Consider the following 14,417-nt stretch of genomic DNA (forward strand, 5'->3'; position numbering starts at 1 on the left):
AAATGTTACTTAGTTGTCTGTATTCAGCCTATTTGCCGGCACTAGCTGCTCTTAAGCAAATATGTTGTTATGAGGTGATTACAGATTGTTCTTATGTTAAAGAGCAGCCTTATAAGGAATTTGGTTTTGACACTGAAAAAGCTTTTCAGAGGCTACATGAGCCAATAGTTTTGAGAAAACCACTAACAGCTCTTAACTCTTAAACCACACACACAGCTTTGGAGAAGTTAACAGCATTTTGAAGGCGCAGAAGTGAACTTTATTGACTTCAGGGGATTAATTGCAGACGGGGAATTAGAGAAGTTATAAAACACCTGAGAATTAAGTGAAGTTATTAAGGCAAGTAGCCTTGATGGTGGCTGCAGCAGCAAGAATGGTTTTGGGCTTTGTGGAAAGCAGTTTATGAGGGTATATTAGTCTGTTTAAAACAGCTTGTTGTTGTTGTTGTGCTTTAAATGTGCTGTGTGTTGAATCTGGGTTGTCGAGGAAGAAAGGTGTGATTTTTGCTGATGTATTTCCATAGTTCTCATAGGTTCAATGGAGACTAGCTATGAGGATGTTGTTCTAATGTGGCTTGTATCTTGAAAAGATAATGCATCAACAACCCCAAGGGCATAAAGAGAGGTGGTGTTACCGTTACTTAGTGTGTATGCAGGTGTTTGTGTTTCACCATTATGCCTTTATTGCTATGTATAGAGATAGGTAACTGCTTTCTGATTCATGGGAATGTTAGATTTTATTACAAGATAGCATCGAAAAATTGGTAAAATGAAGAATTACATTCAAGCTTTATGCTAGAGTCTGAAACTTCAGCCTTATTGCTATGAAGCTACTCTCCCTGATCTTAAAACTGCTTTCATTTGTGAATAGCAGTGGTGTTTAGGACAGAGTATTTGCCACTTCTATTAATATCATGTTTTGCTGTGAAGCCCTTGAATGGCTTATTTTGGTGCTTTGTGTAGTGTTATTAAGCTCACAATGAGCTCTTACTGTGAGCTTGGCATAGCATGAATATATTTAGCTTTCCTTCCTACTAGGCCTTGCCTAAAAAAGATTATCTTAAATTCTGTAGCCTGAATAGCACCTGTTTTGGTTCTCTTTAGGTTTTCTATCCTCCCTTGTTAATTTGGAATAGTTTTAACGGTTGTGATTAAAACTAATGCCCCTGAATCTAGATATCGCATAGTTTCCCTGGCTAGCTAAAATGCACCCCTTGGTGTAGCTACGTTTGTCATGTGCCATTCAGTTAGCGAAGTGCAGCAGTGCAGGCACAGAAGGTAGCTGCTTTGGTGTTTGGTTTTATTAGAAAGGAACATGCTACACGGAGCATTAGAGTCTCTGTGTCGATGGATGTGCTCTGCCTGGAGAGATTTCTTACCCTTCCCAAAAGTAGCTGATAAAGTTAAAAACCTAAAAAACCTATCTAGGAGGATCCAGATAACAATCTCCTGTTTCAGTGGGAGTGATTTCTGTTGATCCATTTATTTTACAGGTGTAGTTATTTTATGGTTTTCATGTGTGTTTTTTTTCTATTTACTGGCCACTTAGAGCTAAGCATACACTTATTCCAGCAGTGACGCCATACAAGAATTGCCTTAGTTATTGTAGAGGGATGTTCATAGTACGGGCTCCAGTCCAAACAGCCTGCAGTCTAAATGTAATCTTTTTAAGGTGTAGGTGTTGTTTCTTGTGCGAACCTCTAAATAGCTGTGCCGTGCCGATGTAGAGCAGGACATCCGTTCTGTGCTAGTACTGTGCATCCCTAGAAGTTTGTGCAAAGGCAGTGGCCTTAGTGCAATTTTGCTTAATACATGCATGTCCTATTATTACTTGCATAGTTGCAATGATTTTAAAAATGCAAGCTGTGCATAAAGAGAAAAGTGAGTTGTGTTGTTAAATGTATCTTTTAGTAAAAACCTGAGCCAGTTGTTACAGGTAGGCGTAATGAGAGTGACTTTTGCTGTAAACTCTGCTTTTCTTGGAAGGGTGGCTTGGCCTTGCTGCTCTGGGGCAGGACAAAAGGGCCGTGCAGACCCACACTTCGAATCAGGCTGCCTACAGCTAGGAGTTCGCGACACCACTCGGTTTTTTCCCTTTGGGGCAGGCCATGAGGTGCCTTGCTGCAGCCGGGCCTTGGGAGGCCGCCTGAGCTCGCAGCCGCCGGGCCTGGCCGCGGGGCCCGGGGAGAGGCGCGCTCCCTTCCGCGGCCTGGCGGCCTTTCCCCGCCGCTGCCCGGGGACGGGCCGGTGCGGGCGAGCCCGGGGGAGCGGCGGGGGCCGGCGGCGCTGGGCGGGGCCGGCGGGCGGGCCGCGCCGGGCGGGAAGTGAGCTCAGGCGCACAGGAAATCCCGCCCGCGCCGCGGCCTGTGTTTGCGCTGCGGGCAGAGAAAGGAGCGGAGCGCCTGCAGCGGCCCAGCCGAGCCTGCCGCACGCAACGGGGCCGAGCCATGTCTGACCAGGTACGGGTGCCGCCGGCCCCGGCCCGCCGGCCGCCGGCCCCGGGGGCAGCCGCCGCCGGGCGCGGGGAGACGGCGCCGCGGGCGGCGGCGGCGAGGCCCTGGGGGCGCGGGAGGAGCTGTCCGCTCCCCCCACCCCCACCGTCGCCGCCGGGCAGCCCCCGGCCCGCCCGGCCCCGCGCGCTGCGAGGGGCGGCCCGGGGCGAGCGAGGCCGCGGCCGCCCGGAAGGCGCTGGGGGGATGTTCCCCTCGGGGAGGGGGGCGTGGGGGTGCTCCTCTCCGACCTCGGCCGAACTCTTGGCACCCTCTCGCCGCCCCCCGCGGTATTTTAATCCCCCTTTCCCCTTCGCTCAGGGTATTGGGCGGGCTCCAGGCGCGGGGCACTCGGGGGGCCGGGGCCGACCTCCGGCCGGAGCGGGGGCGGCTCCGCGGGGCCCGGGGCCGGGATCGCCGCCGGCGCAGCCCCGGCCCTGGCAAGCCGGGAGTGCAGCGAGAGGTGAGCCGTGCTGCGGAGCAGTCCTTTCCTTCCCATTTCCCAGGTGTGCGGTAGGATGCTCTTCCCCCGGAGCAGGCTTTGTGTGGGGTAGGGTTAGACCTGCCGGGTCCTCTGTTTGCCCTAGGAATGCAAAAGGAGGGGGGGGGGAAACCCAGACTTTCTTAGCTGAGCGTTGTTTGCCTGTATTAAACACCCCGTCCTTTACCAAGACTCTACCCTGCCTTCAGTCCTGGTACATTGTTACGTTTCTGTCAATTCTGGCTTCTCAACCGGGAACTTAAATCGTTACTTGTACCAGAAGTTCCTGGCTTCCTTGGCGTGGCAAGTATACAGTCCTTTGCTTGCAACTATTGCTTTAGGCTATGTGACCTGCTGGAGGAAAGCTAAAACAGCATTCCGCTTTTAATTTGTGTTCTGTTTTGCTTTATTTTTTATATTGCCTTCATATGGCAGTGTTTTCTAACTTCGTCATGACGACGATTCGACTTCGGAAAAATCAATGTCGGTATCTAGAAATGTCTCTTGCAGTGCTGTGCAGTCAAGAATAGTAGTACTATTGCCAACAGGAAATTAAAAGTATCCAGAGGCAAGGCTAAGCTTACTACACACTGTGTCTGCTTTGAGGAATAGCCTGGATACATTCTGACCCGTGAATAGAAACCATTGCTGTATGTGCTGGTAGCCTTCCTCCCCGCCCCCAACTTTCAAGCACAATGCAACTCTCCTGGTGAGGATGGTGCTGCTGCCTGTGAGTGCAGCTAGGAGCACAGCTATTGCTGGCGCCCATTAGGATATATTTCTAGTGTAGTAAAATGCGTGAAAGTGGCTGCGTAAAAAAAGGCAAATTCTGAACTAGATTTTGTAGACTGGTCTTCACGTGACCTGCTCTGTAGCTCTCTGCATTTGTGAACTAAGGCATGTTTTAACACATAGCAGCTTTCATTAGGTAATTCCTTCTCTAGGCAAGTTCTGCTAAAACACATACATGTTTGTACTTTGAGACTGCTTGAACTATGTGAAATTCATTTTATGTGATAACCTTTTTTTGATATATATTTTAAAGTTCTTGGAATAAGGCCCTCGATTTTTTTTTTTTTTTTTTTAATAGATAAGCTAAACATTGTTATATGTTGTGTCATTCACTTCTGGGGGACTGTGCAACAAGAGCTAAACAGATGCTTAAGTAACAGTATAACGTATGGTTAATGTAGCACTGTAAATCTCATTCCTCTGTTTATCAATCCTACAGGAATAATTGAATTACTCAAAATTGTGGATTGCTTAGTGTCTTTTCTTTTTGGCCCTGGAATCAAGTTAAGAGGCGATAATTTGTCACCAGTTGTGAGTTTTGGCTTGTCTTTTTAGTATAAATAAAGAAGGCATACTTTTGGTATAGTTACTAAAGAAGGTATACTTGATTTAGTTACTTTATTTCCAATAGGAAATCAACTTTTATGGTAAGTAAAAATACTTGCAAGAAGGGCAGACTTCAGAAAATGCATGTCTGCTTTGTGGTATCTAAGCAGAAACAAAAAGAGTCCTTTTCCCCCTCACTTCAAGGGTCTCAGGCTGGTTTTGCTTTAATTGAATCTAGATGCTGGCATTTTTATCTGTTCACGTACTAATAAAGAATACTATAGTTTGTATGCATTTTCCCACTCCTATAACAAATGTAAGAGTTCATTTGCTGTATTAGGAAGTGTGCTGTAGTCCTGTTCATCTAGTAACTTTTGTTTTTTAAATGATCTAAAGCGCACTGAGTATAGGAGTTTTTTTAGGCTTGGATGTTGAAGTTTGAGCACTTTGAAAAACTGGAGGAGGAAATTTGCAATATACTGCCTTACAATCTTTGTTTTGTGGTTTCATTAGTTGCAATAGCAATACCAGTGTGTTTCATCCAAGAAAGTGGATGCTTTTTACAGTCATGAATTTAGTGTTGATATATAAATGTGAGACAGTACTAGGAGCATCACTTTGTGCCTCTTTAGGAAAACTGTGGAATGAAGCCTTTAAAACTTTAGGCATCTAATGAAAAGTTAGAACTTGGAGTGATGTGGTATTGCTGTTCTGTTTGTATGGTAGCTTTTTTTTTATGTACTGTTTCATGAGATACCCTAAACACCAGTTCTTTTCACAGTGCAAGTAAAAAGTCTGGAGGTTTGCTTGCAGATTGCTGATCCAGGATTTTTTTAGTGAATGCTTGTAGTTTAGTAAATTTGCAATCTCCTTGCTTTCTTTGTTCTTAAGTGTTTTTGTGTTGGCTTTACCATTTGGTGGTGAATGGCGGTATAGTTCACTGACAAAATGCAGGGAGCTGTTATCAGACTTGCTGGGTCTTGTTGTGTTCTGGTTTCAAATATTTTGCTCCTTTTTTAAGCTTCAATTATTGGCATTGTCAACATCGATTTGATCTTATTTCTCTTTTCCTGAAATTACAGCTCTGTTTGCTCTTATTTGTGGGTGAGAGGTTACTGGGGCTTTAAACGAGCATCTTCTATGGTATGATGTTTTAAGACTCCAATTCCCTCTGCTTTTTCTACTGTTTGCTGCTTCCTCTACTCGTTTTTAGTACTAGAGCCCTCTTTATCTGTAGGAATCAAACATCTCATGAATCATTGCTTTCCACTCACATTGGCCAGAGGCACTGTCGTAGTAGCAACAATGATTTGTCATACCTTGTACAGGATGATTTGTTTTGGAAAGCTAAGTAGGTAGATCTGTTACAATGCACAGAACTGTATAAACTACTACTAATGTCTCTGCTGCTGGGATAATATGCTGCTGTGCAATTTGGTTTCTATGCAAAGTAAACTAAGGCAGTGACTGACCTGAAGTATCATGTAAAAGGACAGGAGGTTCTTACAAATTCTTTCAGCGATAGCAAAACAGGAGATAGTTTTGAAGTTACAGACTTCAGGTCTGTAAAGATCTGGATCTCTTTCTGATTCCTAGAGGTTAGTAATCCTGCATATGGACAATAAAAATGATGTTTGTGCAAGTTATCATAAAAAGCTGCAGGTTCTTGCTTTTATTTTCCTTTTTAGTCAGTAGTGGAAACCAGTGTATTTTCATTCCTGCAAATAATTCCATGAGGTTACAGTTTAGATATCTTAGAAAGGGAAAACTTTAGTGGGGAGCACGGTTGCTGTGACAGTGTTACCAGCGAAGACTCCTTTCCCACTTCAGAAATTACTTGCTTGGAGACCTGAGGGCAAGTGTCTAGTTCCTTGAAAGCCTGAGGTCAGTTTTTGATTCCTCACCCTTCAAACTCAAACCCAGTCCCAGCAGTCCAGGTTGTGCTCAGGTGGGTATTTAAAAAAGAAAAAAAAAAAGTATTGGAACCAGATGGAGTCTCTGGCTCCTACTTTTTTGTCATCACAGAAGCCCTAATGGGTCTGGCTTGAGGCAGTGAGTCAAACTGATACAAAGAGCACTTCCTCTCTTTCTTTCCTCCAGACTGAGACTGGTACAGAGAGGGAAGGTGTTTGCAGGCTTTCCTCCCTGCCCTTCCCTGAACTTTTAACATCCAAAGAAGTTGTGCACATTTAACCTCTTTAAGGGGGGGGCAGGGGGGGAAGGGAATGCTTGAAGAGTCTTGTCTGGCACTTAATCTGGAGAGAGAGACCTATCTGGATGGACTTAATACAGAAGGTTATCATGTGTTTTTGGTGCTTGATCCTAAAGAATGTTCAAGTCTAACTATACAAAGGATGTTTCTATATACTCAGCAAAAAGTCCCTTTAGGGCTGGGAAAACCTATGTGGTAGGCACCTGTACGTATTTTGCTTGCTTTGTCTACTGTGTTAAGCAATAAAATATAAAAGAAGAATTTGCAACATGATCAGCAGGGTATCCTTGTTTCTGACTGCTTGGGGAGATTTCTTCATGGAGCACCATCTGGACCTGAGGCAGTGTCTGTGTAAAATTCCTTTGTGTTGCAGTGGAACGTAACTAAAGGCCTGATTCAGAATATGTAGTGACAGGCAAGGGATGGCGTTAATAGTACCTGATCTCTCATTTGTCTTATTTATCAGCAGCTAACATGAAAACTTCGATGTCTTTAATTCATATCTTATAGAACATAGCACTTAAACCCTTTTGATGATGAGCTTTAGCATTCAAGTCTGTACAATTAATTCTTACCCTGGAAGAATATCAAAATACTATAGTTCTTACAACTGTAACTTTTAAGAACTGTGGTCTTAAAACAAACATGCTAGAAGGAAGCTGTTACTTATTGTTTTGTTGTTATAGAAAAGGTGCCTGACCATCCTTTTGAAAGTACTGACTACTTTTGATGCAATAGACTGAAAAATGTTTGCATGGTTCACTCTCTTTACACTGATAGGGTGTCACAAGTACTTTCTGGGTACTTTCCTCACAGTGTTTTTTTTTCTGTCAGGTATCTGAGCCTCTTGGTACACTTTGTGTATATCTTTTTTGCAGTCTGTTGACTAGGAGTTAGTGGTATAGAATCGTACTTCTCATTTTTGCGTGTCATCTATTTCCAAATGATCCTTCTGTTGTCTCTCAGTGTTCTTCACAGTGTTTCTCTTCTGTCATTAATTAAACTTTTCACAGGCAGTCAGAGAGCCTTTCATAATACTATGTTGCTATTATTTTCACACACAGGAAGAAATAAGGTGCCTTGGATAGTCTAATTTCATGTAATAAGGAGAGTGGCAGCTGTCATACTGTTCAGTGAAAATAACAAAGTGTTGGACTGATCAGATTTTTTAAAATGTTTTTCTTTCAGGAAGCAAAACCTTCAGCTGAGGACTTAGGAGATAAGAAAGAAGGGGAATACATTAAACTCAAAGTCATTGGGCAGGTGAGTTTTTACATAATTACTTGTTGATATTTGGTGAAGGTGTGAGTTTCTGCATTGTAGAAATGAACAAATGAAAGTGGATACTTTCAGTTCTTTAATGTGGATCCTCCCCTTCAGTAAACTACTTGCCAATTGCCAGTAATGTCTGTTAGTATACTCTCTGGTGTAGTGGGTTGGTTTTTCTTTTAGAGCTTGAGTACTTTATCCTTATGACTCGGGATTTGATCAGTGTGATCCCCATCTTTCAACTAGGGGACCTGATGCATTGAGGGATAACTTATCCAGGAGTATGAATGAAATATGTGGCAAAAGTGATAAAGTGAGTTCATGTTTTGCTGTAAGCATGAGGTCAGCTTTCTTGGATAGGGAAAGAGGATTCTGTTGGCTGGCATGTTGGTAGGTGTGAATGGTGGATTAATTCAAGTTCTGTTGGAATGTGAATGCAAGGGTCCTTCTGTGCAAAGAACTCCTAACTCATATGACTTCACTCATTATTGTTTGTTGGAGTATTAGTGCGATTGCTGTGCTGTTGACTGGGGGTGAGTGACTTAAAGCAGGACTACCACAAACTAGCTTACCTTCCGCTGGTTTAATCAGCAGAGATGACAACACATTCAAAAACTATATGTGACCCACATGGTTCTTGCACAGAATTTCTTGCAGTCTGTTTTATCTGTAGCCATTTTGACAGTTGTGGTTATGTGTAATTTATGGCTGGTAGGAAGGACTCTAGAATAATGAGAACTAAGGTGCTCCTTAGGTTAGCGTTGTGTTGCCAAATCTGACTGTAACCTAACTTGTAGATTATTACTCATATTGAACAAGGTTTCGTATATGTTTTGAAGTGCAAGCTTGAACTTGTCTCTTTTGGAATCTTAGAGCAGAAGTCCCCCGCATATGTATGTTTGTATTTCATAAGTACATCAGCTGGGGAAAGATGGAAGCACAGACTGAACCATGTATGGTTTTAGTACTTTTAAATCCAAAACCTCCATAGTGAGCCTAAGGCTATACTATGCCATCTGTTTTAAAATAGAGCTTCCTGTGTAAGTGCATGATGAATTTGTTGACTGATAGATCATCCTGGAGGTTCACGTTATGAGGCACCAAGGTATGCAAGATAGTTAAACTGCATTCCATGGTAGTTTACTTAAGTTTTTCTTAATGAAAGTCTTAAAATTAGCATAGATAAAGCAAGCAGTTACTACAAAGAGAGTAACTTTTTTCTTTTCTGTTCTTAGGACAGCAGTGAAATTCACTTCAAGGTGAAAATGACAACACACCTCAAGAAACTCAAAGAATCATACTGTCAAAGACAGGTTTGTGAAACAGTGACACTCTCTTTAAAAAGAAAATAGAAAAGCCAAACACTTTTGCTTTCTCACTGTTCTTTCAAATAAAGACATTTGTTGAGAGAGTCAAGCTTCTGTCTAGTTATCAGCAGGACAGGTATCTGACAGTACCAATGTAATGAATATCCTTGTTTCTTTTAGCAAGGAAAGGTATTTCTATGTAAGATAGTTGTGAATTTTGTAGTAAGTTAACATTACTGTTTGAAAATGTATAGTGGCTGCTCAGAAGACATAGAAGTTATCTTCTAAAATGCCCAGGCATCATTTATAATTACTGTAAAATCTCCCATCTCCAGGCAAAACTCCCTTAAAGCTGTAGAATACTGTGGCTTAAAATAAGAGCAGCCTATAGCATTCTTACAGCCATTAATATGGTAATCGATTAACACTAGCTATTATGCCCTAAGTTAAAGAAATCTGCAACACAAAGTGTGGATGTAGGTAAATAGTAACTCCTGCTAGAGAACAAAAATACATCTTCACTTCTAGATTCTGTGGCAGATATTGTGGATTTACTGCTGCTATTTCCAGAAGCCCTGGCCTAGTTTACCCCCAGCTGTGGGGATAGATGCCTTGTGTGGCCTTTTCTTGAATAACTGTGTTGGAGTTCACTTCAGGAGATATAATTATAAAAAATAATACGTTGATTTTTTTTTCTTATTACCTTGAGACAAGTTGAACTTGTCAGTTGAAGTGTTCTTTTGTAGAATGTGTTCTTTTTTGCTATCCTTCTGGAGTAAGAAGAAAGAAAAGATCAAACACCAGATATGTTTGTAGCCAATTCAAATTATTGGAATTGCAATTAATTTGCAAAACTTGATTTTTTTAAAATAACATTTTGGAAATAATTTATGCAGGTCCTATTGATCAATGAAAATGCATGTGTGTAGAATTCTGTTTTTTAAGAAATAATTGTTTGAATGAACACAGCTATATCAATCTCTTGGATTGAATTCTGGTGAGTCTGTGATTTCCTTTATCAGCAATCAATATGGTTTTTGATGTCAAGTAGCTTTTCTCTTGTAAAGGGACTGAACGTTTCTTCCAAGCTGGCCAGAGGGATTGTTGGAACAGCGTAAAGAGCTGTTCTTTCTTGTGAATTTTTCTGCCTAGTTATTTGCAAGCAATATTTCTGAGATCTAATTGAGACACAAACCAGATCATATTTCACTTGTGTTTTTGTTCGTAACTTCAAAGAGGAGAAAAAGATCAGGTGTTTACCTCATCTATTGATGTGAAGTATGACACTCTGATGTAACACAGGCACACTGTACAACAGACATACTGCAGCTTAACTTTATTTACCATTAGGATGCTCCCTTCTCCCTGTTTGAATCATGTTCCTTTTTCTTCCCCTCAGCTCTGCTCTTTCTTCTCCCCAGTGTAGGGTTTTTGCAGAACTGATGGTAAAGGTTGCCATTCCTTCCTGTTCTGATATAAGATTGGGAAAGCAAGGGTAGGAGTTAATGAAGTAAACATCATGTTCCTTCTGTTGTCTTAGGATCTTTAATAAGGCTGATAGTTCAGAAAAAGACAGAACCTTTGTACGTAATGTGATCTTGGAAGGGAGGGTGTAGTCAGTATAAATAAGACAAGAGGAAAAAAAGCGAAGGAAACTTCCCAAGTTGTTGAGCTAGAACTCCAGTGAGACTGGAACAAACACACATTTCAGCACTATCATGCTCCTTGAATCACTTCTTTGTAGTTACATGGTCGCAATAGAATAGCTGTGCTCCTGTGTAACAAGAGCTAACACTTTCTTTGACTTTCACTTGTGTTATTCTTAAAAGTTTTTCTTGTAAATCTGTACAAGTTTCAGTAAGTTTTTTGTACATCTTGTTTCTTTTTTTTAGGGTGTTCCAATGAATTCACTCAGGTTCCTCTTCGAGGGTCAGAGAATTACTGATAATCATACCCCCAAGGAGGTGAGTTTCTTTCTATAAAGTATTACATAGTTCACTGGAGAAACTAAATACCAAATTGGTTAGTTTCTCTGTTCTGCTAGCCTGTTAACCAGAATGGAAGTGTTTCTTTAATATAGCCAACTTTGTGGACTATATTTAGCCAAATATAGTCTGACTATATTTGTATCACTAGAATCTTTAATAAGGCAGATACGCAGTTCTGAAAGAGACTGACTGGACCTTCATGTGTAATGTTGTCTCAGAAGGAAGGGTGTAGTCACTGCCCACCAGAGAGAGGAAAAAAAGGGAACTTCCCAGTTGTTGAACTAGAACTTCAGTGTGACTTTGGAATAAATATTTATTTAGTTCACATTTATTAGATGAAAGTGTAAACAAACAGAAAACACCACTTCTGCTGTCCAGTGACTTCCACCAATTGTTATGACAAAGCAGAAGGAACTGTTACAATAATGACCTGAAAAATCAAACTTGTGCACTGTGAAATTGAACAATTTATGCTCTGAGAGAACAGCTGTAAACAGGTTTTGAGTTGAAAGCTGTAGGTTTTAGTTATATTGTGAGCTAGTAGTGTGCTATATATTTCACGTGGTTGTGCAGCTGGTGCACGCACTATGATGTTGGTTATGTTCCTGTGCATCTGTTGCCCAAGAAGGGATTTGGAGAAAGATAAAGCTAGCAACTTCCAGACTGATGTGTATTGCTCCACAAGAGGATTTAGGTTTCACTGATAAGGCTTTTGTTTTGAGATGTATAAGACTGAAGGAAAAGGACTAAAAATTCTGAATGTTGGCTAGTGAGATGGTGACTGAAAACTTTTTCACCCCTTTGATGAATTATGATGGGGCAGAGGAACAAACCATTGTATAACTTGTCTAGGACCTGCTCTGAATTCAGTACACCAGATTTATAACATTTATATGCTGTTTTTCTCTGTTCTCACAGCTGGGGATGGAGGAGGAAGATGTGATTGAAGTTTATCAGGAACAGACGGGGGGTCACTCAACAGTTTAGATCCTTCTGTTTGTTTTCTTCCCCCTTAATCCTTTTTTATTTTTAAATAATAGTTCTTTTGTAATGTGGTGTTCAACACTGAATTGAAACTGGCACCCCATCTCTGGGAGTTTATTTTCAAGCGTCTGGTATTTTGAATTCTCGTGCTCATTATACACTATTGTTTCTGTTTTCATTGTGCTGAACTTTTGTGATCCAGCTGCAGCCTTGCTCCCCTCTTTCCTTCTGCCCTCCCCTTTAGAAATACATGTACACACATGCATTTGTATGTTCACTAGGTTCGTGCATTTCAGGCACGAAGGCTGTAAGATCTGCCAGGTGGGCGAGTGTTCTTAATGACTTCCATATCTGCCCTGAAGTTTTGATGTGTGACTGTTTCACTCCTGGACTATAACTTTCAGTGCGAGATGAAGTTTTTCAGAGAACTAAACTGTGGAGAAATTGTGTATCCATAACTCAGAGCTATTTTGCTTAAATTGTGCTGATGGCCCAACGAAGAAGATTACCAAGTTGGAAATGGAAAAGCTAGAACTGTTGTCATCTGTACCTTGCTCCAGAGATGGCTTTGCTGAAGACATAAAATTGAAAACCCTAATGATTCTTAAATCTTGCCAGAAGAGCCCAGAAGCATTTTAACTTCATATAGCAATTAGTACACGCAGGTATTCATGCAAGAATGTTCACAGCAGACAACTGGTGTTACTTTGACACTCTTGTTTGTACCTTTTGGCCTGGGACGTGGGTTTTGAATGGACATTGTCTGTACCAGCTTCATTTAAAATAAACAAGAAAAACAATTTTATAAACAACTTGCATTTTCTTTTCAAATGTTTGGAAATGAGCAAAACCATAAAAAGCTATAATTAGGGCATGCTTTTCCAGTAACTATACTTTGAAGCCAGAAAAAAAATGTGCTCTGTAAATATACCTCATTAAAAAAAAAAAAAAATTACTTTTTTCTACTTGCCCTAGTAAAATACTTGATCTGCTTGGTTTGCAGGTGACTATTTGAGACTACTTGCTTTTCTTTTTAGAGAATATTACATAAAGCTTCATGTCCAAAAGGTAAACTGAAAATGCAGTTTGGAGGGAAATACAAAGATGGTTTTCAGTGTCTACATTTCATATTATCATGGTACCATTAAATAATCTCTATGATGGATGACATGGAAGTGTCCTGATATGTCATCAGGCATCATTATGAGGGTCTACTTCATGTACTAGCTAGTTGCAGGTTTTATATGGTCAGTCTGAGAACATGTTACTGGATATGAAAGCTCAGATGGGAGGTTATGGGCAGGGTGGTGTGCAGAGGAGGTTTCTGCACTGTCCCTGCTTTGGCCTTTCTGCAGATAAATAGGACTTGTTTCTGATTTGGTATGGTAAATCGAGTTCACTATGAATGCCAACTTCATTTAAAGACACATTTTAGTACTGGCATACTTGGAAGAAATTGCAGATTTTGAATGATTAGTTCTTATGGCGCTTGCTGTAAAGCTAGGAATGCATTTTCTTTCATGCTTGTGGTTTGTGTCCTGTTTCTGATTTAGTAATACTTTTGTACACATAGTTGCACTAAGCAATTTTTTAAAGATTAAAAGTTTTGATTACAAAATGTCAGAATATGAGGTTTTCTTGAAGTACTCAATGTAATTTAATTCTTAGGGGGAAGAGGGATTGATACTATGATGTAGAACAACATGGCTTCTTTGCATTTGTCTCCAGTTGCTTTTTTAGAATACTAAATATATCTGCTTCAGAACACCAGAAGCAAACCAGCCTTGTGATTTTTATCAGATCATCTTCTAATTAAAATTTGTATAATGTTTTTATTAGTCGACGAATTCCTATTATCCCTCTTCTACAAATTAGGAACTGAAGTGCAGGGGATGGTAGTTTACTCCAGGCACTCTGGAAGCTGAAAGTGGAACTGAGAACAGAATCCAGATCCCCTGGGTTTGATGCTAGTACTCTAGTTGCTGCACCAACTTTCTTTGCTTCTTACTGTTCACTTTCCTCTTCCAGATCTATTTTATATGCTCATTTATATCAGCTTTCTAGTTGAAGCACTTTGTTTAGTTCTCTTGAGACTATGGAGGAGGGTTTCCTGCAGAATGCAGCTTCAGTAGGATGAAGCTCAAGGCGAAGATTTCTTTCTGTTGTGTAACCTTGTCCTAAAATACATCTCTTTATAGAGTGGATATGGTACCAGTGACAACCTGATTTGACCTCTTTCTCAGACTTGTGAAACCTCAGAAAACTATTATCTCAGTGGAGCTGCTGGTCTAAAGCAATGTCTGTACTGTTACAACGTGATGGAACAGTAATAACAGGAAAACTGTACTCT

General features: G+C 41.0%; 1 protein-coding gene across 3 annotated transcripts; it reads left to right on the plus strand.

The window, feature by feature from the left end:
• Positions 1 to 2,331: 2,331 nt before the first annotated feature.
• On the plus strand, positions 2,332 to 13,765 carry SUMO1 (small ubiquitin like modifier 1). 3 transcript variants are annotated; one of them, XM_074910511.1, is made up of 5 exons: positions 2,332 to 2,458; positions 7,708 to 7,782; positions 9,024 to 9,101; positions 10,988 to 11,059; positions 12,002 to 13,759. In XM_074910511.1, exons 1-5 carry the CDS (start codon positions 2,447 to 2,449, stop codon positions 12,068 to 12,070), a joined length of 306 nt encoding a protein of 101 aa, XP_074766612.1. In that variant the 5' UTR covers positions 2,332 to 2,446; the 3' UTR covers positions 12,071 to 13,759. The 3 variants fall into 3 exon arrangements, with proteins under 3 accessions (XP_074766612.1, XP_074766613.1, XP_074766614.1); XM_074910512.1 differs by lacking the exon at positions 10,988 to 11,059 and having other exon boundaries at positions 12,002 to 13,765; XM_074910513.1 differs by lacking the exon at positions 7,708 to 7,782 and having other exon boundaries at positions 2,347 to 2,458; positions 12,002 to 13,763.
• Positions 13,766 to 14,417: the final 652 nt, after the last annotated feature.

Source organism: Athene noctua, chromosome 7 (assembly GCF_965140245.1).
Source record: "Athene noctua chromosome 7, bAthNoc1.hap1.1, whole genome shotgun sequence".
NCBI classification, from domain to species: Eukaryota; Metazoa; Chordata; class Aves; order Strigiformes; family Strigidae; genus Athene; species Athene noctua.